The sequence below is a fragment of the Papaver somniferum genome, chromosome 10 (genome assembly GCF_003573695.1).
Source record: "Papaver somniferum cultivar HN1 chromosome 10, ASM357369v1, whole genome shotgun sequence".
NCBI lineage: Eukaryota > Viridiplantae > Streptophyta > Magnoliopsida > Ranunculales > Papaveraceae > Papaver > Papaver somniferum.
Genome location: NC_039367.1, coordinates 140,493,049 through 140,518,458, shown reverse-complemented (window position 1 = coordinate 140,518,458; position 25,410 = coordinate 140,493,049). Strand labels below are relative to the sequence as shown.

Sequence of the window (25,410 nt, the reverse complement as noted above, 5' to 3'; positions counted from 1 at the left end):
AAAATCGTTCAGAAAAAGGGTGCGGTGTGGAGGGCTTGAGAAAGAAAAAAATGGGTTTGAAAAAGAAACGATTCGAGAAGGTTCAATTGTCTTTCGGTCCACGTATTTATTAACACACACATAAAGTTAATAAAAACCAAATTCTTGTTGATCGATGTAATTATGTATGGTTAAAAATAGTATTTAGTTTACTTGCTTTGCTGCTACTGTTTGTTTTTATACCAGATATTGGCCTACCTCTATATCTATCTCTGAGATGTTTGGATTTTTCAAAAATCCATGGAAATGCAGAAGAGAAATACTATCCCCACTCGGACCAAGACATAACTTTTACCAAAAGTTTATTCCAGGGAGTTTGGGGAAGGTCAATAAGCAATAGTGACTAGCGAAGATTACTAGGTTTCTTAAGTAAATTGCTCCATACACATAATAGAGGAGGAATAGATTTCGGATGTTCCTCTTCCTGAGCCTGGGTCTTCGCCTTCTATCTTCTAATGACCTTTTCGTATCCTTTCATTCATGCCTATTATGGTTGAAGCCGTTCCTATTGAGTTCAGAAGGACTTGACCAGTTTGAAAGATCATTTGATGTAGTTGAAATAACTGAATTTTGGGTTGTTTGATCAAGTACCGGAAACTCAATGGAATTCATAATTGTCTCAATGTCATTTTTTTCTTCTTTTTCTTTTTATTTTCTGAATATTCAGGAGCTAAGACCATTCCAACGCTCCTTTTCGCCATGCATAAACTAAACCAACAATTAGGAACAACAAGTAGATCTACGCCAGGGGAGTTAGTTATGTGTCAAGAAAAATTAGTGCAAGAGGCCGTGGATACACTTCTTGATAATGGGATCCGCGGACAACCAATGAGGGATGGTCATAATAAAGTTTATAAGTCTTTACAGTAATTGAAGGCAAAGAAGGAAGCAACCTGCTATCTATCGATAGGCGAGAAAAAGACTGTTATTGGCTGCTTCGCCTATATATTCTATTATGGCCGGCTTGGAGACATCAGAGGTCCATAGCTTCATTCATTCGTTGAACCTTGGGGGATAACCATTAGTCCCAATGCTAATGATACGGATACGTCGGGCAAAACCCCAATCTCTTATATGCATTTCTTTCCACTTCCCTTTTTCCACTTTCCCAGTCATTCTAGATACACTTTTAAAATATTGGATTTTTCGTTATTTAAATCGCGTAATGCAGTACATTTCAATAAGATTATGAAACATTTCGACTTATTTATCTCTTATTTTACATATAATGGATTTAATTGGACCAATACATAATTTTCTTTTAGTTTTTTTTTGGACTGGGTCTTATTGTAGGAGGTCTAGGAGTGGCTTGCCCACTAGTATAGGTCTAGTCTATAATCCCAGGGATAAACCTTTTTACATTCAAGTAATCCAACCGTGGAAAAAAGGATATGGTGGAGAACTGAACCAAGAATTCTCTTTCTTCATCATCAATCGAATCATTGTTCGCGACCCAGGATTCTATTTTATCATCAATCCAATCAATGTTCACGTTTTTTCTTTTTCTTATCAATGAATAGAGCTTGAGTCCACCGGGTTGGGTTCTAATAATTAATGAAAGATGTTATCATATTCACACAATTCTATTAGATGCGAAATATAGAAACCTCTTTTCTTGGTTGTATAGAACGGGTTTTTCTTCGAATCCTTGAGGATGGTACACTGGAATTGTATTACTTAAGTGCTTATTGTTTGCCAAAAATCCTACTTCTACAATTGGTAGGTCGCCGGGTTATTCAAATATATCGTGTTTTCTATGGTTTTCCTATGTTGCAACTTCTGTACCAATTGGATCGATCCGGAATGGATTGGCTAAACATTCACTAACTGAGATTTGGCTTTTCTAACCTGAAGCACTTGATGAAACTGGCATAAATGACTAACCTGCTTCTGTACGCTTTTACCTAGAAGAAGCTAATCCAGCAGCTAAACCAAGCTCGAGAGTACTCTGCCAAGTTACTAGTCCGTTGGTCGAGCTACTCTCTCGTCCCTAGCCAGATTACTCCTTCAAGGAGCAAGAGATTTGCTACCAACTGATCAAGGTTAAGAATGCGGATAATGGTCATGAAGGTGGCTTGGATGAATGAGTATCAAGGGTTCGACTTCCAAACCTAATCCTATTTACTTCTTGGCCCTTCATGTTATTGTTTTTGTTCCCCAAATACAGTGGGAAGCAAGGTCGTAAGGCGGAGCGAATCCATAAAGATTACGGTTATGAAAATCCACGAGAGGCGACTAGGCGTATTTTCTGTGCCAATTGTCAGTTAGCTAATAAGCCTATGGATATTGAGGTTCCACAAGATGGCTTTCGGGAGTCTCTTTGTAGGATACTTGTCCAAAGTGTGACCCGTTAGCCCATAAGTCAGTAGTGTGATGAAGCGGCTCTTGGTCACCTGACACGATTGTACGAGGTCACAATTCACCCAGATCATCCACTGTGAACAAGAATTGGGGATCGTACGCGGGTGAAATTCCTTCTAATGGCTCCCTCGCTAGTCCCATGTCCTTTTTTGTGGGAGCCACCCCTTACCGCAAGCCCCTCCCTCTTTCTAGCGAGTCCACTCCCCCTTCATATGTCCTTCAGTCGATGGCCCGCTATCATGTAATATCAGTTCAAAAAGAGGGCATAGGATAGAAGAGTGATAATATTCAGAAGCAAGGTCCAAGAATCCAGAAGTGGTAGAATGACTGAATGAATACAAGTTGTGGCTCGAAATATTCCTTTCTAGGAGCATTACGATCTGCAGCTCAAATGGTCTCTTATGAAGTCTCCGTTGGTCTGATTCTGATTACTTGTTTATTGATAACAAATTTTTCCTTAGCAAAATCTCTTTCTACCGGGAAGTCAAAAAGTTTTTTTTGTGCAATAAACAAATAAACAAGTATTGGTATAATCTAAATCGATATTCCTCGATGAATTTTCTAATTAAATTGATAAGATGAGCGATGCCTTCTAAGCAATGAAAACAATACGTCATCAAAACCTTTCTGACTCGGCCTGGCTTCAGGTGCCTTCCATAGTCAACAAGGTTGAAACTTCCAGGAACAAGTAGAGTATACTAGGGCGTTTCAGAGAACCATGTCGAAGGAACTCGGAAAAATGGCCCCGTAACTTCGGGAGAAGGGGTGCTATCCTATGAATTAGGAAAGCGGGACTTACTATATCGATAAGTAAGAAATTGGATTTCTCCAGGAAGGTCTGGAGATAAAAAACAATTGATATAGAATTGGTAAGGCTAGCCCTTTTCATGAGGCCACTATCTATGCATGTATTTTCCGCCTGGACTCTCAATCTTTTGCTTCTCGGGAATGCTGATTTCCGGAGATGCCCACCCAAAATACCATGGACGACCGTTAGGTATTTGTAAAGGAAAAGAGTCATTCTCGTAAGCTTCAAAGCACGTACCTTTCACTCATGCTTTGGTCTTCCTGTTCTGAGCCTGGTCGTGCCGTTGAAGCAGCTGTCATCGGCCAATCTCCTTGTGGTGAAAGAAATTTATTCGGCTACATTCATGTTAAGTATGGTAGCTCGGGTCGTTGTACCTTTTGATTATGGTATGGTATTGTCAGATACGAACAAGGAGTAGCAAACGGGTCTGCAGGTTCACCAATCATTGACGGTTCTAGAACTGAACCCATCATCTGAAGGATTTTCGCTTTCTTCATTGAAAAGCCATGACTTTCTTGACTTTGCTTATTGCATTTCTTCTCTTGACTTTTCTTATTGTATTTCTTCTCTTTTTCTTTCCTTTAGTACGAGATGGCTGAACACCTCGCGATGCTTACACCTCTCTCCTTTGCTAAATACTTTATAAAGAGATTGGAGTTGTTACCTCTACAGAACGTGGCCATTCGTGACTATTGGGCAAATCTCACCTCTCTTGTTCTTTGCGATTCTTCCTCTTTTAGGACTTATCGACAGATGAATTCCTGTTATTTTTCTTACAGTTGCGCGCTCGAGAGAACTAATATCCCTTCCCTGACGTTCCAACAAGCAACGAATCCTACTTTTAAAGCCGTTGCGCGTTAGCACGTGCATCCATTTTCTTGGCCCTCTCGGATTCGATCCAGCCACAGGTTCCCCTATGACTACCTTGTTACGACTTCACTCCAGTCGAAGACCGGTGCTTAGCAAGCAAAGTGGGCCACGGTGAAAGGTGTTGTTACGGAGAAGTGGATTCCTTCTTGAAGAAACGCCAGCGTCACGTGCTTAGCAAGCAAAGTGGGATTCAATTTCAAAGTAAAAGAGTATATGAGAGATTACGTTATTGTTATTATCTTATACCCAATCTAGGTGCTTCAAGTCTCTCATCAAGTAGTAAAAGCTGCGAGTCTTGTTCGGTTACCACTTTCCACTATGGGAACTAACTATGAACCTCCTATCTTCTCTTTTTATACATCAACTAGGAGCCCCTACTCTCTAGTTAGCATCTGACACGATATGACAAAGAGATATTTTCATCTATAGATGAACAACGGAATGACGTAGTTGTTGTTGGCATTGCTTTGTTTTTCTCTCATTTCCTATTAGAGAGTTCCGATCCTTTTGTTCTCAATTTCTTCGTTCGTACCGAACCGCTTGCAGAATCAAACCTTGTATTACAAGATCATATATTAATTATACATCCTCCTTTCATATATGCCGGTGACAGTTATATGATTCCAGAAGATGATTCAGAATTGGGTCAATCACGTTTATTAGAAGTGGACAATAGAGTGGTAGTGCCAGCTATAACGGGTAGTTTCGAATTTCGAGATTTGTTTAAAATAGTCACTAACTTGATTGAGAATAATGGTTTAAATGCTTAGTCTATTTTTGGAGGAGCGGGTCGGGAGACAAGACCTAGCTTTAGGTCAATGCGCGGTGCTGCTCATCGAAGGGCGCACGTAACAAATCCTTATTAAGTCATGGTCTTTTAAGGGCTTACAGGCCAGGCGTGTCTCTGACCTGATAACTGGGTCAGTTTCTTTTTTGTCAACCCAGGACGAATGGTCATTCCTAAAAGAGACGATTTGAACCACTGACACGTAATCTTCGGCACAAGGGTCAACCAGTAACATCCGGAACTGAAAGAAGAATGTAATAGCTCGACATAATGAAATTATGAGATGTTTTTCTTTGACTATGTCTACTGTGAGGAACTATACAAACCATCCTTACTAGTGTATAATCCTTTTTTATAGAGTCCGTTCGCTGGGTGATGCTAGTCAGAATTGGCTAGGTATAATGAAGAAAGCACTATGCCATATTGGTTAGTAGATGTTGAATTGAATGATCATAGTTCGGAAAACTTCGTTAGTAGATTAGCTCCAAGACCATATTCTGAAGTCAAAAGTGTAGGAACTCATTAGAGTAGAGATTCTTATGGTGAAAGTTAGTGGAGAGGAAAGATCTCCAGAAATTCTTATCTCATTCCATTCCAGCGGCACGCAGAAGGACGCTTTTAGCTTCTCTATTCGATTCATAAAAGGAACTTTTCCCCGCTTCGATATGTCTGCTTCCCCGCTTATTTACCAATTTTTTTTGAAAGGCCTGTCTTCTCGGCTCTTACTAGAAAAGGAATTGTTCGCTCGCCGCTACTACGGGAATTGCTTTTGCTTTCTTTTCCTCTGGCTACTAAGATGTTTCAGTTTTCCCGACACTTCTAAAGAGAGGAGTGATTCAATCTTGAGTTCAAGGTTTGGTTGATGCAGGATTTGCTGATAGCGCTATCGGAAGTGCAAGTGGAGGCTCATTATTCATAGTTCTCGCATTGACAGGTCTGGAATTAGGAGTATCTATTTCACAAGCTTATGTTTCTACGATGTTGATATGTATCTACTTGAATGATGTTGTACCCTAGCAGCCTATTCTGTAGCAGCTGATTCAAGACCAGCCGATTAAATTGCAGCTACTTCAAAAAAACTGGTGTGAAACACAGAGTGATCCAGAAAAATATGAAATCTACGGTGTCTCCCAATAACGCTTACGTAAGAAAGCAATTCTTTCGATTGCCGAGATGAATTTCTTTCTTGTACCACAAGGAAGGTCTGAAAGAACTCATATGTCCTACATGTGAGGGAGTCGACTGAACATCTCATCCATTGGCGGGAATTTCGCCCGCCCCTAAAAACGAGCTCACTAAATGTACCCTCATTGATATATTGTTTCATCGAAATCCAATTCAAATTACGATGTCATTTTCTGCTCTTGCTTCACCACCAAGCCCTGCTGATGCACCTAGCGCTGAACCCATTCAACTAATACAGAGTACCTATCAACCAAAGAGGAATCCTTCCAGTAGTATCGGCCATTTACCCCACTTTCCTCCACATTTCATCAAGTGGTCATGCTAGAGACATAAACCGCCAGGGATAATTTTGAGATGAGATCCTTCCGAGTGGGATATAGAGAATTCACACTATTCTCTCTCTGGGAACAGTGGTAGGGGTCAGATTTATCCCGATGGGAGTAAGAGTAACAATACAATCTATAATGCTACATCAGCAGGTATAGTAAGTAAAATTGTACGTAAAGAAAAAGGGGGATATGAAATAAGAATAACAGATACGTCAGACGATCACCCTCAGTGTGGTCAGCACCTAAGACTGTCGGGCAGCTAAGCTTACACTTGTTCACTTAACGGTTCACCAGGTCCTCTTTCCTCCTCCCTTTTCTGCTTACTCGTACCCCATAGGGAGGAACTGACTTTCTTTCTTGTCCCACAAGGAAGGTCTGAAAGAACTCATATGTCATACATGTGAGGAAGTCGACTAAACATCTCATCCATTGGCGGGAATTTAGTCATTTTAGCCCTTATAAAAAGAAAACTTATTCTTGAACCTCTTTCACGCTCATGTCACGTCGAGGTACTGCAGAAGGGGGGTGATAGTGGAAAAGTTGACAGATAAGTCACCCTTACTATCACTCTACAGAACCGTACATGAGATTTTAACCTCATACGGCTCCTCGTACCTGTCACTATTTCGTTCTGAAGACTGATGCGACGGGAAGAAATGGAATTGAGAAGCATTTCTAACTTAACAGTTAGGTTTCTCAATGGAAGAAATCAACTTTTATCATAATATAATAATCTTTCTTTGTTCGAACGAACCCGTTCTTAAACAGAACTTGACTCAAGATAAGAACGCGAATAAACTCGTATAGAAAGAGATGAGATATTGGGGTCATGCCTAAAAGTGAAAGAAGAAGGTCCATAAGAATGGAATTATCCGGAGTTACCATCCTATTTATTACGATAAATGGACGAAACAATAGCTGGCCCGATAGCTGCTTCAGCGACTGCAATAGCTATAACAAAAATGGAAAAAAAATGTCTCATTTTAATTGACGACTATGAAATAAATCAGAAAATGTTACGCGGTCAGCAGGTGCAAGTGGAAAAGTGGGATCCGGAGCAGAGCTCACCAATCACCGAGAAAGTTCTAATTAAGCCTGCCATAACGCGCTTGCCCGGGTGATTAGGTCCATGTAACTGTATTGATACTACTGAAAGGTGTTCTATTTGCTCGCAGTTCCCGTTTGATACCTGATAAAGAAAATATGGGTTTTCGAATCATTAGAAATAATTCATCAAATTGGTTAAATATAAAAGCGTCTGCTTCATAGAACATGAAGGAATAAAGAAGCCATTGCAATTGCTGGGAAAACTAGGCCCACTAAAGGCACAAAAATATAGGGTAAATCAAAAGTTGTCATATAATGGATACCTCGCACAATCCTAGTTTGAATCTTGAGAGCCTTGGTAGAAAAAGGAATTTCCAAATAACGTAGATAATCCTTCTCTATTAATAGTAGGTAAGGTCGCTAATGACTTGCTTTGGAAGAGAAAGAAAAGAAAGAATCTTTCCCGAGGAGGCTTACTTGTCTTATAGTTTAGATGCTTTATCTGTCTTTGGTTTCATCGCTCGTTGTTTTGTCTGGTTCAATAATACTGCTTATCCTAGTGAATTTTACGGGCCCACTGGGCCAGAAGCTTCTCAAGCGCAAGTATTCACCTTTCTAGTTCGAGACCAGCGTCTTGGGGATAACTCAAGAGAGGTAGGCAGTCACTCGACCAGGGAAGAGGAATGACACGTGTCGCACTAGTTATACAAGTGGAAGAAAGTAAGTAACGTATACACAATTCCTTTTCGAGTAATAGCCGAGAAGACAGGCCTTTCAAAAAGAAACGGTATGGGCTTTCAGTTTAATGTTTCTATTCAGCGGCCGCGGCTATTGGCAAGAACTTATTGAATCCATCGTTTGGGCTCATAAAAAATTAAAAGTTGCTCCTGCAACTCAGCCTAGAGCCTTGAGCATTGTACAAGGACGTGATGTAGGATCCCTGGGCTTTAGCCACTTCCCTGTACTCACCTTGGTACCGTTCTTCGCTCGGTGCTTAGCTCAATTTTTTACCCCAGATATCAAACCTTAGGGCATTATTCAGAGAAAGACAAAAGCAAACTAAACAAACAAGCTCGGCTGGATAATCAATGGTTCGCATGAGGAGTAGAGTGATTAGCGGGAATTGGACATTTCTCGTTCGCTAAAGTCATGTCTATATTCAAAATCATCTCGTTCGCTAAAGTCCTGTCTATATTCAAAATCATTCCAGTCAGAATCCCCTGCTTTATCAAAGCGCCGGGCTTCTCTTTCGTCCTAGTCGGAGGAGAAATTACCAAACGTCTAGCATTCCCTCACGCTTGGCGCCAATGAGTTTTTTATTTGAGAGAAAAAAGAAGACTATGCCTTCGCCAAAAAAAATATGAATAATAAAGTAATAATAGCATGGCACTCGAACCTGAAAGAATTAGGGGCGACTAATAAGACAAAAAATAGTTACCCAAATCTAAAATGAAGTCATCTCTTATATCTGATATTTCGAAATGCTAAATGTACTCTCAATAATCGGTAAAACTACAACTGATAGTTTATTTATGTAATCAGTAGATGTTAGGATACTCGGTTAGGTAAACTGTACATATGTGGTTTGAAAGTTTTGTTGTGATGTAGTAACCAACAATCGGAGGGTAATTATTTATCATGTCGGCCGATTATAAAGTCGCCACAAAATTGAAAGTTGAAATATTCTCATGTTTTTCGAATTTGGGAACTAACATGATCGGTAGATTAAGAGTTAACATGTCTCTCGATTATGAAGTTACCTCAAAATTAAGATTTGAAAAAATCTCAACTTTTTCGAATTTGGGAACCAACATAAGGGAAAATAATCGTTTGGTCCTTTTTTAGGTGGGTCCATGTCAGTTTAGTCCTTTGGTAAAACGCCTTTACTGTTTGGTCCATAATTATTTAAAAATATTAAAGGGACCAAAGTACCCTTCCGTGTCAACTTTACTTATTTTATTGTAGCACTTCATTCTTCAAAATGAAATCCTGTTAATTTCTACATATTTTTTTTTCATAAATCACCTATATAAACCAGAGTTCATTCCAGAAATGAACTCCATATAAAAACCTAAAAAATCAGAGTTCATTCCAAAAATGAACTCCATATAAAAACCTAAAAAAACAGAGTTCATTTTCAAGAATGAACTCCATATAAAAAGCTAAGAAAACAGAGTTCATTCCAGAAATGAATTTCATATGTAAGTTCATTCCAGAAATGAACTCCATATAAAAACCTAAGAAAAACACAGTTCATTCCAGAAATGAACTCCATATAAAAACCTAGGAAAACAGAGTTGAGAAATGAACTCCATAAAAAAAACCTAAGAAAAGAGAGTTCATTTCAGAAATGAACTCCACATAAAAACCTAAAAAAACAGAGTTCATTCCAGAAATGAACTCCATATAAAACCTAAGAAAAACAGAGTTCATTCCAGAAATGAACTCCATATAAAAACCTAAATAAACATAGTTCATTCCAGAATGAACTCCATATAAAAACCTTAAAAAAAATAGAGTTAATTTATGGAATGAACTGCAACATCATCATCTCCATCATCTTCGTTGTCTTCAACAGCAGCAGAAAATGGTGAAGATGATGAACTCCGTAATCAAAACAGCAGCAGCGGTTCATTTTTCTTCGTCATCTTTATTTCAGCAGCAGCAACACGATGGACTCTTTCATCATCAACAACAACAGTTCATTCAAAAATCATTATCTTCTTCTTCGTCGTCATCGTCTTCAAGAAAACATATGTATTCATCATCACCAACATGAGCGCAACAACGTATTCAACAGTAACAACATCAACAGATCTAGATTTGCAAAACAAATCAAGAAAACAGAGAAAAAGAAGAGAGAAAAGAAAACAGATCAACAGTAGCAACATCATCGTCTACAAATCAAAGAAAACATTTGTCTACGAACTTGCCAATCTTCTGTAACACTCCAAGACCATTATGAATGGATCTCCACATTAACATCTTGGGTGCTACATTCTTTACAGCCCAAATTTTATACACGGGAAATTACTTTCAATTGTTGATGATGTCTCTCCAGATTGCTCGATCAACAGCTTTTGGAACGATTGTGGCGTGAAATCTCCATGACTGGTTAGTTTCCAAATTAATTCGTCATCTGGTTCCTTGTTTATTTCAATATTAGTAATCTGGTTGGCAGGAAAAGGATCAAACAGCTGTTCTGTAATGCTCCTACCCCAGTCATCAGAGTTTGCAGATATTAGCTCATGCACACGGAGGATTTTGGAATCATCCCTAATGCTGATACTCTTTCCTTTTCCGACTAACCATAAGCATACTTTCTTCAACTGAGTTCTACAGTCGAGTATGGCTGCCCACGTAGGAGAACACTTCTGGGGCTTTTTAACAGTCCAGAATGACTTTTTTCTTAGGTATTTAGCTCTTAAAATGTTTCTCCAAAGAGACAAGTTATCATTGATGAACCTCCAAGCCAGTTTGGCTACCAAAGTTTGATTTAGATCGGACAAAGATCTTAATCCTATGCCTCCTTTGTCTTTAGGAAGATTAAACCATTCCCATTTCAGGCTGAAACTTTCTTTTGTCCCTTGTATGTCTGTAGGTACAGAAAACCTACTCGCCACGTGGTCAAACGAGATGGCACGAAATGAACAAATAATCTGGGTGAGCTTTTTCAAGATTGTTTTTGGAATGATTGAGCAGGCCATATAGTATACAGGAATGAGCTCCAATACATGTTGTATTAGGACAGTTCTTCCTGCATGCGTGAGGGAGTTTCGTTTCCATCCGGACAGTTTGTCGTCAAACTTTTCTTCAAGGAAAGAAGGGTGAATATATATTTTACACCTTAGTTATTCTTTGATGTGAGACTAAGCCGACTTATATTACTTGAGTTATTTTTATAGTTGCGGTTGAACTGACATTGTATTGTACCGTGAAATCCTTGTATAAAATCAATACTTAGTGTTGGTTAGTTGGTTATGACTTATATAAGTATGTGTTTGTGTTTGGATTAGAATATCCTGAAAACTTGTATTTGAATGCATCCTCATAACGGTTGAGGAGTATGCATACGGAGAAAAGAAAGAATGAGGAACAAAATCTGGTTTGTTCTGATGGCCCATTTTGGATTCATATCAAGCTAAGCTGTTGCAGTTGGTAGATATTTTGTCTTTCAAATCCACGGTGATTTTTAACCCCACGGTGATATCTTTTGGATATCAACCTTATCTGGTAACAACCATTTGAGGTTTAATGATTTTGATGGAATTTGATATATATATATATGAACAGACTTAGACATTGTAAATTGCATATTCATGGCTTTCCTGTTCGATGGTAGAGTTTAGAATTACTGCGAAATTATCCAACTAAGTACAAACTCTAATTATGAGGGAGGGCATAATTCAAAAAGACGTACGGAGGTATGTTCAAAATGGAACAGTTCATAGAATAGGGGGGATGCATTTTGAAGGAAGGGCTAGCTCAATCTAATTACTCTCATTGTACTAAGTATAATTAAGATGGTTTCTCTGTCTTTGAGCAGTGAAATAAATTTGTACAGTAGTAGTGACAAGATATTTCATAGAATACAGGGATGCACGGCTCTTTCAGCTATCTATATATTTGCGTGTACTGCACCAAAGACAAAGTTTTCTTTCTCGATTACTGGAACTCAAATTCAAATTTTCCTTTCAAAACCCCAGAAAAAAGAGGAAGAAGAAGAAGGAACCTAGACTTTTCTTTCGAAAAATCAATGACAAACCAATTGAAAGACAACCTCAGTATGCCTCCAAACTCTCCAAAGGTCCATCTAAAACCAAAGAATTTATTACCTACTTTGCCAAGCCAAAAGGATGCTACATGTTGCCGTGAAATTATTCAAACCGGTAAAGATCGCTATATATATGGAGATCCTTGAAGATCCTAATGTTCCAGCTCTGGCTCACCTACATTCAATGTGTTGAAACAAATGTCTCATGCTTATACCAATTAACTTTTGCAAATTGTACTACGGAAATGGCACACCATGTGAGCATTGGGAAGAACCTATGTACTAACAATCAACAATTCATCATACTTACAAAAAACGAAAAAGAAGAAGAAAGAATCTTATATAGTTTCAACCAAACCAAAAATCCAAATTGCCTAGGAATTCAATGCTATTAGGCACTAGCTAACTACTAGCTAGTAGTTAGTACTAGCTAGTAGTCTCTATCTATCTGCTTCTTCCTTCTTACTGGTTTCAAAATAACTACTAGCTAAAAATAGCAAATTTAATGCGCAAATATCCGCAACAACATATTAGTAGTAATCTTAACTATATTGTTCTGTTAAACTAACTAATGCAGAATGATTTGTTCTGTGAATCGAACTTTCAAGTCTCAACTATATATGTCCGCAATAGTTTCCCAAAGCAAGGATGATTGTGTTATCTCATGCCTAATTGAGCTCAAACGGAAGATTGTTGGAAAATTGACACTAAAACAGGGTGAAGAAAAGAATGTTGTCTCTGGATTCAAGGCTCTAATAATAGATTCTTTTCGAAAATTATTCGATCCTTCCCAATTACATTGGCGAGTACAAATAGGTCAATGAATATTGTCGTCAGGATACTTGAAGCTCTACAACAATGTTGGATTCAAAGCTTGTACAAACTTGACCCAACCACGAACACACGTGTTTAGATTCTGATGATGCTTGTTAGAGAGAAAACAGAGAGAGTTTTTATGTGTTTTGAAAAGAAACCAAGGACGCAATTTATAGAGCGTGTAACATCTGTTGAAGATGACTCTTCATCACCGACATGCATCTTTTCATAGTGAATAGACATCTCTTCCAACAATGGAGTCTGTTGGGAAAACGATGTTTCCGTTCAGGTGGATCATCGAAACTCTGCTATAGCGCCTACAAATTAAGTGTTTTTCGAAAATATCCAACAAGATTCACTATAAGAATGCAACTACAAACACAGCTGACTATTCACTCAGTTCTTCCTTCCTACTTTGATAGTATATGCTTACTGAAAATGTTTAAAGAAACTGATATGGCAAAGCAAAAAAGGTTCAGCACACCCTTTCTTTGGTATCATGAATACAACTACTAGTACTGCTATATTCAATCAGTGATAGCAACATATTGTTCTCGAGAGAAACAAATACTACACAGCAGCAAAGTCAAGCTTTAATTTCAGGCATCTCAATACCAGTTCCATGAGCTAGACAAGTATAACCAGCATAATACAGCATCACTTACTACATTGCAGTGTCAAAATTTGAGGAGTTAAAAGGAGATGCAAGATCGTAATCCCTAGTCTAAATAAGTGAAGGCCACCTACGTAGTAATTCATGAATAACTGCTTCGAGTAAATTCTTGCCAGCCTCTTGCAGTCTCCAACCGCCTTAGAATCCAATGTCTCCAACTCTTTAATAGACTTCTTAAGATCACCTTTGCACGCTCCATCCATTAGAAACTTGGCCAAAGTAGTACCCCTGTCAGGAAAAAATTTCGATTAAGGCTAAAAGTGTATGAAAACAGAAAACCATTAGAAACTTGGTCATCAGTACGATAATGAACTTTTTTAGATGGCCTTCCGGCCCTGTGCACGTGCATCCACGAGAAAAAAAATCGTTTTCCCCAACCGTTTACAAGACAACTACATGTATGAAACATGGGGAAGGTAGAAAATCTTTTTTCTGACAATTATGGAAAAGTTGACCTCTAATTTGTGTTTGTGTCAACCAACTATGGAAAAATCCGCAGTCAGCACGGAGATTGATATTTTAATTTTAGGATTGAGGTAGCGTCCATGCTAACGAAAGCTATTCGCAGGATGTTAGAAGTGTGTGGGCTTCCAACTCAAAATCAATTGGCAATGAATGGAGTGGCTCCACACCTTATATATTAAGATCTAGGCTGAGTTAGTAATGTGGGACTATTTTATAGTTTCTTCAACATGCTTCCCCTCCACGTGTAGAGCGGAGGAGATTAAGCCACTAAAACGTGGACCTCTACACGGGTGGACGGACAGCCCTTTGGGTCTACTTCTCATTCAACTCTCAAACGGGCCTAGCTCTTATACCATGTTTTGATTATTTGGGTGATTAAAAGGAGATGTTTGTGGATGATTTTGTTAATGGAGTAGTGGGAACCTATTTGGTTCTTATCACTCTCTCTAATTTCATTAAGTTGAAGAGATAATACTAACTCTTCTACTTGGTCTACAAAAGACCTTACAAGGAAAATGTGTGGATATCCTACACCCACATATTTAGTCAACACACACAACTAATTATAAAGCTGACACTCCTCATACACTCTTAACATTACATTACTCAACAATCTCCTCCTTAATGTGATATTCTTCTACTCCTATAGTAGTTCACGGAAATGTTGAAATTTTCCTTTTGGAAGTGCCTTGGTGAATATGTCCGCCAATTGGTCTTCCGTCTTGCAATACTTGAGTTCTACCTCACCATCTTCAACCGCTTCTCGAATGAAATGGTACTTAAGTTTGATGTGCCTTGCTCTGCAATGCTCAACCGAATTTTTGGACATATCAATTACCGATTTGTTATCATAAAAGATTACGGTACTTTCTTCTTGCTTCTCTTGAATGTCTTCCATGATTCTTCTTAGACATACAACATGAGATGTAACTATTGATGCCGAAATGTACTCCGCTTCCACCGTGGATTGATCTACGGTTTCTTGCTTCTTCGACGCCCATGTAAATATACTCGAACCAAGAAAAAAAGCATATCCCAATGTAATCTTCATTCATCAATACATCCTCCCAAGTCGCTATCACAATAGCCAACTAATTTGACATCCAAATTTCTTGAATACATGATTTCAAAATTCATTGTTCCTTGTATGTACCTCAACAACCTATTTGTCGCGCAAAGATGTAGATGACTAGGTGAACTCATGATCTTAGAAAGCATACTTGAAGCAAATATGATGTCGGGTCTTGTATGTGTAAGATATAATAAGTTTCCAATAAGACCTCTATAATAAGTCTCATCAACTTTTCTTCCTCCATCATCTTTCTTGAGTTTCTCATTCACTACAAGTGGTGTAGATGTCGGGTTACAACCAAGCACACCAAATTTCTTCAACACCTTTTCGGCATACTTGCTTTGAGAAATGAACACTCCATCTTCACTTTGATGAACTTCTATACCAAGGAAGTACTTGAGCAAACCCATTGCACTCATCTCATATTTCATCATCATTTCTCTTTTGAATTGCTCAATCATATGAGCATCATTACCCGTAAAGATAAGATCATCAACATACAAGGCAACGATGGGAATAGACGTACCTTTTGTTTTCACATATAGTGTAGGCTCACTATTGCTTTTGTTGAAGTTTTTCCTTTTGAAGTGTCCATCTATCTCACTATACCAAGCTCTTGGTGCTTGCTTGAGGCCTGATTGTACAGTAAAAATTACTTCTACATCAAACACGAATTTCTTTATGATGTTTCTGAGAATCGAATTGCTGCTTAAATTGCAAGTGGATTGAGTGATTTGGGGGGGTACCTGCAAAAAGGCCTCCGATGCTTAAGTTAGCAAGATATTTTTCACCGGAGATTTTATGGGGATTGCATACCTTTTTGGGTTAATCAGCCCTGTATTTATATGGTCTGAGTTAGACCCTCAATCCCAATTTCGAAATTAATATAATCGCCTTAATTCCCTTGCATGCCTCCCTGCATTGATATTTTGCATGTCTGCATGGTTCTGGAATTGCTGGCCCTTGCATGCCTCCAGTCATGAATAACATTGACTGGCCCCTAAATGCCTCATGCAATAACAGGCCAGTATTGATAACTGCATGGTTCTGGAATTGCTGGCCCTTGTATGCCTCATGGAATGTTCCAGAAATCCCCTCTAGGGTTATGAAATTAGCCAAGCCAAAGTGATGCAAAAGATTGGACCAAATAAGATTACATGCCAAGCCTATGAGAGAAGTGGCCCAAGCCCACAGAGGAGCATAAATATCCGCAAGGAAAAAGGTATGGGGTGTGAACATCCGGGGCTACGGAAATATGCTACACCATGCTGCACTGAATCGGGACCATGGTATTAAGCCGCATCTGCCACACTGAACCGGGACCATGCTATTAAGTTACTTTGTGCCACACCGAAACAGGATTATGATCTTAAATTGCTTCGTGCTACACCGAATAAGGATAAACCATAATATGTTGCCCGCGCCACACTGAATCAGGCAGAAATGGCCGCCGCCGCCGGGCATGGCCGCCGACAACCTACTGCTACACCGGTGCCGACGGCCGGCACCTGCTACAACACCGATGTCGGCCGTTAACGTCGTCTGAGAAGATGACCTGACGTCATCTGCTGGCGCCATGCTAACATCACCGTGACGTCATCTACTGACAGGCTGCTGACGTGTCGCAATCAAGTTCATCTGATCCGCTTGCGTGGCAGTTGACGTGGCTGGTCCTGCTGACGTGGCAGGTTCTGATTGGGTATTTTTGCTGACGTGGAAAGTTCTTGGGGGGATCTTTCTGCTGACGTGGAAGTGTGTTGACGTGACAGCTTACGTGGCAAACTTCTGACGTGGAAGTGCTGACGTGGCGTTGTGCTGACGTTGCACCTTCTGATTGGCCCACGCTGTTGACATGGCATGATGACGTGGAAGTGGGTGATGGGGCTCTTCCTTAGCTTGTTTCTATGCACATGGGTTTCTATTTAGAGTGCTTGTGAGGCCTAGTTATCCATACTTGGCTAACTAGATGAGCATATTAGGCCCATTGAACCATATTTAGTTATTGAGAGGAGATTTCTAGTCCTTAGTAAGCCCATTTTTGGCGTAGAATATTTAGGGTACAAACATTGCCCCCTCTTAATCCATAACCTGTTATGGGTTAAAAAGTTCGGGTTCCCCTACAAAATATGTGTGGTTCTGGAGTGTTGCATAACTCGCCCCCAATCGCGTTGTCTGGAGTGTTATGAAACTCATCCCCAGGGATATAATGACTGCGCTGGAGTGTTATATATCTCGCCCCCAAATGGTTGAGGTGATATACAACTCGCCCCCAATATGTTTGTGTTATGCTGCTCATGCTCGCGCAAGGGTGCACTTCCTTGCTGCACTTTGCTCGCGCATGGAATGAGAAATTGAGTTTTTCTGCTATCTTGAATTCGCGCAGGGGGCCAATCCTGCTATTCAAGATGTGCGCAGAGTTGAGATGTGTACACATATGCCTGGACATATGAAAATGTTCGCCATATTCGCTGTTGTCCCACACGATAGGGATTCAATTGGAGTAGGAAAAAAATGCTCGAACTGTGTATTTATCCTATCTGCGTAGTGTCAGACACATTCCTGTCAGTAGACTTTGAACTGTACTTTTTTTCCATTTGGTACTGGTTGTGGATTCGATCGTCCACAGTAGCTCAAAATTAAACACGAACAATTTTGACAAAGTGTAGAATATCAAAATTATGTTGAATTAAATTTCTGAATAGAAAAAACAAGATAAGTACCTACTATTCGACATCAGCTGCCTCGTTAAAACCTTTGCGTGGAAAACCCAGTGGGATAAAACCAACATAAAGGGAAAAGAGTGCAGCACAACAGGATTTAGAACTACTTCTAATGATAAAACTTCTTCAGGTGGAATGAATTCCACGGTTTCCATGCCTTACCATCATCAGTACCGTCGAGGTTCCTTAAGTAGTCAGAGCCACGGGATGCAGGCCTGTCGACTATGTATGGGCCTTCCCAATTCGTTCCGAGTTTTCCACAGTTTGATTCCATTGTGGCTGCTCGAGTTTTCTTCAAGACATATTCCCCAGGTTTCAATGACCGTTCTCTGACTTTTCGGTCATAACTCAGTTTGATTGCCTGCTGGTACTGAACCAACCGTTGCATGGGTGTTTCCCTTTGTTCTTCCAGCAACTCTTTATCCAAGGCTATTATGCTGTCATTTTTTCCAGACTTGACAACACGGGTTTTGGTAGTCTTGAGTTGTACCTCGGTGGGTATGACCTCCTCTGTTCCATAAGCCAGTGTAAATGGTGAAAATCCAATGGATCTTCTCGGGGTTGTTCAATACGACCATAAGACCCTTGCGAACTCTTCTGTCCATTTCCCTTTCGCCCTCTCCAGCCTTTTCTTGAAATTGTCCATAATAACGCGATTGGTTGCTTCCGCCTGCCCGTTCCTTTGAGCATAGTATGGAGGTGAGAAATTGTGGCGAATATTCAAACCATTGCAGAAGTCTTTGATCACTCCAGAATCGAACTGCTTCCCATTGTCTGATATTATCGCGTCTGGGATTCCAAATCTGCAGATGATATTCTCCCATATAAACCTTTTCAAATCATGTCTGGTAACGTGTACTAGTGCCACGGCTTCGACCGATTTGGTGAAATAATCAGTAGCGACGAGTATGAATCTTACGCCTCCAGGAGCTTTGGGAAGTGGTCCGACGATGTCTAGTCCCCACATAGAGAATTTTCAGGGACTAAAAACTGGATGCAATTCGTTGGTGGGCCTTTTAGAAATTGGAGCGTGTTCTTGACATGGCACATATTTCTGCGCGTATTCTTTAGCATCTTTTTGCATGTATAGCCAGAAATACCCCTGGGTGAGTATCCTGTGTGCGAGACTACGCCCTCCAGAATGACTGCCACATATTCCTTTGTGAGCCTCTCTCAATATCAGTTGCCCTTCCTTTGTTGATATGCACCGCAAAAATGGATCCAAAGCTACAGGTTTGTGGTACAGTTGTCCCTCGATCATTGAATATCTCCATACATTCTTTTTCACCTTCGCAGCAAGTTTCTCATCTCTGGGAGTTTGCCGTTTGTCAAATACTGGATGTAAGGCTGACGCCAGTCTGCAGGGTTTTCAACATGACTGCCAGAATTATCTATTGCTGGACTGTCGACATCCATATTGTTGTCGATGACCTCAGTATCTCCATGTGCAGATGTAGCTGCCCCTTCGCCCCCACTAGCGTGTTCGACAGCCAGAACGCAGTGGCTATCAGAGATGCTAGGTAGTTCTTGGAAATCTACTACGATGAAACGAGTGGTATCAGTTTCTACTGCGGAAGAAAGATATGCTAAAGAATCTGCGTGCCTGTTTTCCAATCGTGGTCGCTGCCCAATAGAGAACTGGTCAAACTCATTTGCCAGCTTTCTCATATGATCCAAATATAAGGCTATCCTTTCTTCCTTGGCTCTGTAGGTCCCCAGAAACTGGTTAACTACTAACATGGAATCAGTCACCAACTTTACGTTCTTCGCATCTAACTGTTTAACAATCTTTAAACCAAATAATTGCAGCCTCGTATTCAGCTTCATTGTTTGATGCTTGAAAACCCAGTCTGGTTGCTTTCTCGATCCTCGAACCTTCTGGAGTAAGGATGACACATCCAACTCCAGCTCCACTAACATTTTATGAACCATCAGTAAATACGGTCCATAATGGTTCAGGTGTAATGACCTCCATTTCCGACTCGCCCCCAGTCTGATCAATAGTTGCCTCAATGGGTTTGAACAACTCCTCTTCTTCTCCAGCAATAGTTTGTATATCGTCCACAGGAAAATATGCTAATAGTGCAGCCAGGGCGTGTCCCTTCTCTGCAGTTCTGGTTTCGTATTTTATCTCGTACGCCCCCAGAAAATTTGACCATATGGCTAGTCGTCTGGAATCATCAGCGCGTTCCAGGATTCTCTTCAGCGGGTATTCCTAGTAGACTACGATCTGCCTGCCTTGGAAGTAAGGCTTGAGGCGACGAGATGCATGGAACAGTGCAAGGGCTATATTCTCAATTTTCTTGTACCGTTTTTCTTCCCCCGTCAGAGATTTACTGACGAAGTAAACAGGCTTTTCGTGTGGATCTGTAACGAACAGCACTGCACTTACCGCGTTCTCTGTTGCTGCCAAATAAACTTCGATAGGTTGTCCAGTTTTTTGACTCACCAAAACTGGAGGAGTTGACAAATAATATTTGATCTCATCGAAATCTTTTTCGCACTCATCCGTCCAACCAAAATTCCCCGTTTTTTTCAACACATGAAAGAATGGTTTGAATCGATCCGAAGAGCGTGAAATGAAACGATTCAAAGCTGCTAATCGACCTGATAGCTTATGGACTTCCTTCTTTGTTCTTAGGGATGGCATATCTCTGATAGCTCTGATTTTCTCCGGATTCGCCTCGATTCTTCTGTGCGTCATCAAGTATCCTAGGAATTTTCCCGACGACAGCCCGAATGAATACTTTGATGGGTTGAGTTTCATACGATATTGCCTCAAGATATCGAATGTCTTTTGCAGGTCAAAAAAATGCGAATCCTTTTGTTCAGATTTCACCACCATATCGTCGATATATACTTCCATCGACTTCCCAATCAGGTCCTTAAACATATGGTCGACCAAGTGCTGGTAGGTTTCCCCTGCGTTCTGTAGCCCGAACGACATTACAGTATAGCAATAAACTCCTTTGTCGGTCACGAACTCAGTATGCTCTTGATCTTCCTCGAACAAAGGTATTTGGTTATACCCTGAAAAACCGTCCATGAATGACAGTCTCATGTACCCTGAGGTTGCGTCTACCAAATCTCTTATCCTTGGCAGTGGGTATGGATCACTCGGACATGCTTTATTAAAATCAGTAAAATCGATACAAACACGAATTCTACCATTCTTCTTCGGAACGGGTACGACATTTGACAGCCAGCGAGGATATTGTACTGGCCGAATAAAGCCTGCTTCCAACAGGTTTTCGACTTCTGCAGTAACTCCATCTTTTTGGCTTTGTGCCATATTCCTAATTTTCTGACGAACTGGATGAAACTTCTCATCGATATTTAGCCTGTGGCAGTCTACATTCGGATCTATCCCGGGCATCTCAGCGAAACTCCATGCGAAAACGTCGGCGTTTGCCCTTAGCAATGTAATCAAATCATGACGTTCATGTGCAGGAAGATCTGCCCTTACGAACGTTGTTTTGTGCTCCTCATCTCCAATCTGGACCTCGATCAGTTTCTCAACTATTGGGAGTTCAACAACGCCCTCTCCCACATATGATTCTGGAGGGAGAGGGATCTGTGATTGCTATTTCTGCTCGACTCGCATGGTTTCATTCCCTGTAACTTCTGACTTCTTGTACTCTTCTATTGCACTCTCGTGACACTTGTGGGCGGCCATCTGGTCACTCCTAACTTTCACGACTCCTTCAGGGGTAAGAAACTTCAGACATTGATGATAAGATGATGTGACTGCACCGATCTCATGTATCCAGTCTCGACCTACAATCGCGTTGTAGGGAGCCCTACAGTCAAGCAGCAGGAAATTTCCTAGAACATACTTGTCATCCACTGTTATAGGTATCTTCACTTTTCCAATCGCCTTTGTAACTTCGCCGCTGAAACCGATAATTGGATTTTCATCCTCCTCGATCAAGTCGTGTGGAAGATTCATAGAGGAATAAGCTCCTGAAAACAGCACGCTCACTGAGCTTCCTGTATCCACTAGAATCCGGTGTACACGAAACATGCCAATCCAAGCAGTTATAACAGTAACATCATTGTGTGGACCATATACACCTATCATGTCTGCTGCATAGAAATAGATCTTTGTAAACCCAATCTTCTGAATTTCTGCTCCATTGCCGCTGACAAAATCGATGTGATTTGTCAAGTACCATTCTTTTAGATGCCTGAGCTTTCTCCTGGTCTCATCTTCCGACGACCGCCTGGTCATTGAGTGGATCCTTGCGTGACTGACGTTAATCACATGAGCGTTGGTCACATGTGTTGTGCCAAACTGTCCAGGACCTTTCCCAAAATCCTTTTTCACGTACTCTTGTAGCTTTCCAGCGTCTATCATTCGCTGGACCTCGATCTGTAAAGCGCGACAATTCTCGGTCTTGTGACCATGGTCTTTATGGAACTTGCAGTATTTGCTCTTATCACGTTTATCACGTGTTTCTGCTGGCAAAGGACGAGGGGGGCTCAAATCCTTGATGATTTTCTCATACAACTCTGCAAGTTGTATGTTCAATGGAGTCAGCTTCATATCATGATATTTCTGGTATCCAGCTTGCATTCGTTCACTTTGGTTTTTCTCCCGCACTTCACCTCGATCATTGTGCTGGGCGTTCGAACGGTTCTTCGACTTGTCTTTCCTCCCATCGTTGGGATGATTGGATGATCTGTGAACATATCTTGTCTCTCGAGATTTGGAATCATCTTCCACTCGAGCGTATTCTTCCACTCGATCATACAGTCCTTTCAGAGTCTTTGGTGGTATCCTGACCAAGGAACCGTATATACCTCTTTGATCGTACTGGTACGCCTGTTTATAAGCTTCGATGACGGTTTGATCGTTGGCACCATCTACATCTGTTAACTCTTGCTTGAAGCATCGAGTAAACTGTCTGATGCTTTCATCCTTCGATGACGGTTTGATCGTACTGGTACGCCTGTTTATAAGGAACAAATCGTTGCATCCCTTCCGATCGCGTCTGTTGTACTTGTAGTGGGAGCAGAATTCTCCAACCAATTCATGGTAAGTACCGATAGACTGTGCAGGGAGTTTATTGAACCATTTTATTTCTACTCCAGCCAGAGGCTGTGGAAACATTTTACACATCAACTCATCACTGTGCTGCCATAGGATCATGGCAGTTTCATGGTGTAAAACATGCTGATCTGGATCAACTGTTTTCTCATCAATTCTGGCAGCTTTGGAACTAGAAAATTCACAGGCGGCTGGAATTCTCGGATATTCATCTTGAAAGGGGCTCCTGCCGATCGATGTAACCGATCTATCTTTTCTTCTCTAGATTGATTTTTCGACATTACTTTCTCGATCATCTTGGTAAGGAGAGCTTCTGTTATTGCGCCTATGTCGTTGTTTGTACTCTAAATATTCTACGCCAAAAATGGGCTTACTAAGGACTAGAAAGCTCCTCTCAATAACTAAATATGGTTCAATGGGACTAATATGCTCATCTAGTTAGCCAAGTATGGATAACTTGGCCTCACAAGCACTCTAAATAGAAACCCATGTGCATAGAAACAAGCTAAGGAAGAGCCCCATCACCCACTTCCACGTCATCATGCCATGTCAACAGTGTGGGCCAATCATAAGGCGTCATGTCAGCAGTCTTCCAGGTCAGGACTACGCCACGTCAGCACTGCCACGTCAGCACACTGCCACGTCAGCAGAAAGATCCCCCCAGAACTTACCACATCAGCGGTTTGCCATATCATCACCCCGCCACGTCAGCAAAAAATACCCAATCACAACCTGCCACGTCAGCTACCACACATGCGGATCAGACGAACCTGGTTGCGACACGTCAGCAAACTGTCAGCAGATGACGTCACGGTGACGCCAGCAGATGACGTCACGGTGACGTCAGCATGGCGCCAGCAGATAACGTCACGGTGACGTCAGGTCATCTTCTCAGACGACGTTAACGGCCGGTACCGCTGCAACAACAGGTGGCCGTCGGCCATACCTGGTGGCGGGCGGCGGCGGTGGCCATTTCTGCCTGATTTAGTGTGGCGCAGGCAACATATTATGGTGAATCCTTATTCGGTGTAGCACGAAGCAATTTAAGATCATAGTCCTATTTCGGTGTGTCACGAAGTAACTTAATAGCATGGTCCCGATTCAGTGTGGCAGATGCATCTTAATACCATGGTCCCGATTCAGTGCACCATGGTGTAACATTTTTCCGTAGCCCTGGATGTTCACACCCCATACCTTTTGCCTTGCGGATATTTATGCCCCTCTGTGGGCTTGGGCCACTTCTCTCATAGGCTCTGCATGTAAGCTTATTTGGGCCAATCTTTTGCATCACTTTGGCTTGGCTAATTTCATAACCCTAGAGGGGATTTCTGGAACATTCCATGAGGCATACAAGGGCCAGCAATTCCAAAACCATGCAGTCATCAATACTGGCTAGTTATTACATGAGGAATTTAGGGGCCAGTCAATGCTATTCATGACTGGAGGCATGCAAGGGCCAGCAATTCCAGAACCATGCAGTCATGCAAAATATCAATGCACGGAGGCATGCAAGGGAATTAAGGCGATTATATTAATTTCGAAATTGGGATTGAGGGTCTGACTCAGACCATATAAATACAGGGCTGATTAACCCAAAAAGGTGTGCAATCTTTCCCCATAAAATCTCCTGTGAAAAATCTCTTGCTAACTTAAGCATCGGAGGGCTTTTTGCAGGTACCCCCCCCCCCCAACCCAATCACTCAATCCACTTGCAATTTGAAGCAACGATTCGATTCTCAGCAAAATCATAAAGAAATTCGTGTTTGTGGTAGAAGTAATTTTTACTGTACAAACATTGGCGCCGACGAAGTTTTTTCGAGAAAAAATTATAATGTTTTACCAGATCGAGCTATGGAAGTAATCAGACAAACTGCACGAAGAGATGCTTCTGCTAGCGATTCCCAGCATAGCAGGAGAAGTGAAGCGGAAGAGCACGAAATCAAAGTCCAATCAGCTCCAGCAGTACCCACTAGAAACAGGCAGGGTCAAGATCGTGCTCATAACAGATCCCTGAATCATGAATGAGTTCGAGATCGCTTCCGTGACAGAACTCTAGATCTGAATCTGTTATGGAAGCGATCTCGAACTCGTTCATGATCCAGGGATCTGTTATGAGCACGATCGTGACCCTGCCTGTTTCTAGTGGGTACTGCTGGAGCTGATTGGACTTTGATTTCGTGCTCTTCCGCTTCACTTCTCTTGCTATGCTGGGAATCGCTAGCAGAAGCATCTCTTCGTGCAGTTTGTCTGATTACTGCCATAACTCGATCTGGTAAAACACTATAATCTTTTCTCGAAAAACCTTCATCGGCGCCAATGTTTGTACAGTAAAATTACTTCTACTGCAAACACGAATTTCTTTATGATTTTGCTTAGAATCGAAGCACTGCCTCAAATTACAAGTGGATTCAGTG

At 41.0% G+C, this 25,410-nt stretch overlaps 1 protein-coding gene and 1 pseudogene across 1 annotated transcript; both read right to left on the bottom strand.

Annotated features, from left to right (window-relative positions):
* Positions 1-4,463: 4,463 nt before the first annotated feature.
* On the bottom strand, positions 4,464-4,676 carry LOC113318570 (annotated as a pseudogene).
* A 16,853-nt stretch (positions 4,677-21,529) lies between these two features.
* Positions 21,530-23,059, bottom strand: LOC113316340. The gene has a single exon (XM_026564542.1). It carries the CDS (start codon positions 23,057-23,059, stop codon positions 21,530-21,532), a length of 1,530 nt encoding a protein of 509 aa, XP_026420327.1.
* Between the last annotated feature and the right edge of the window lie 2,351 nt (positions 23,060-25,410).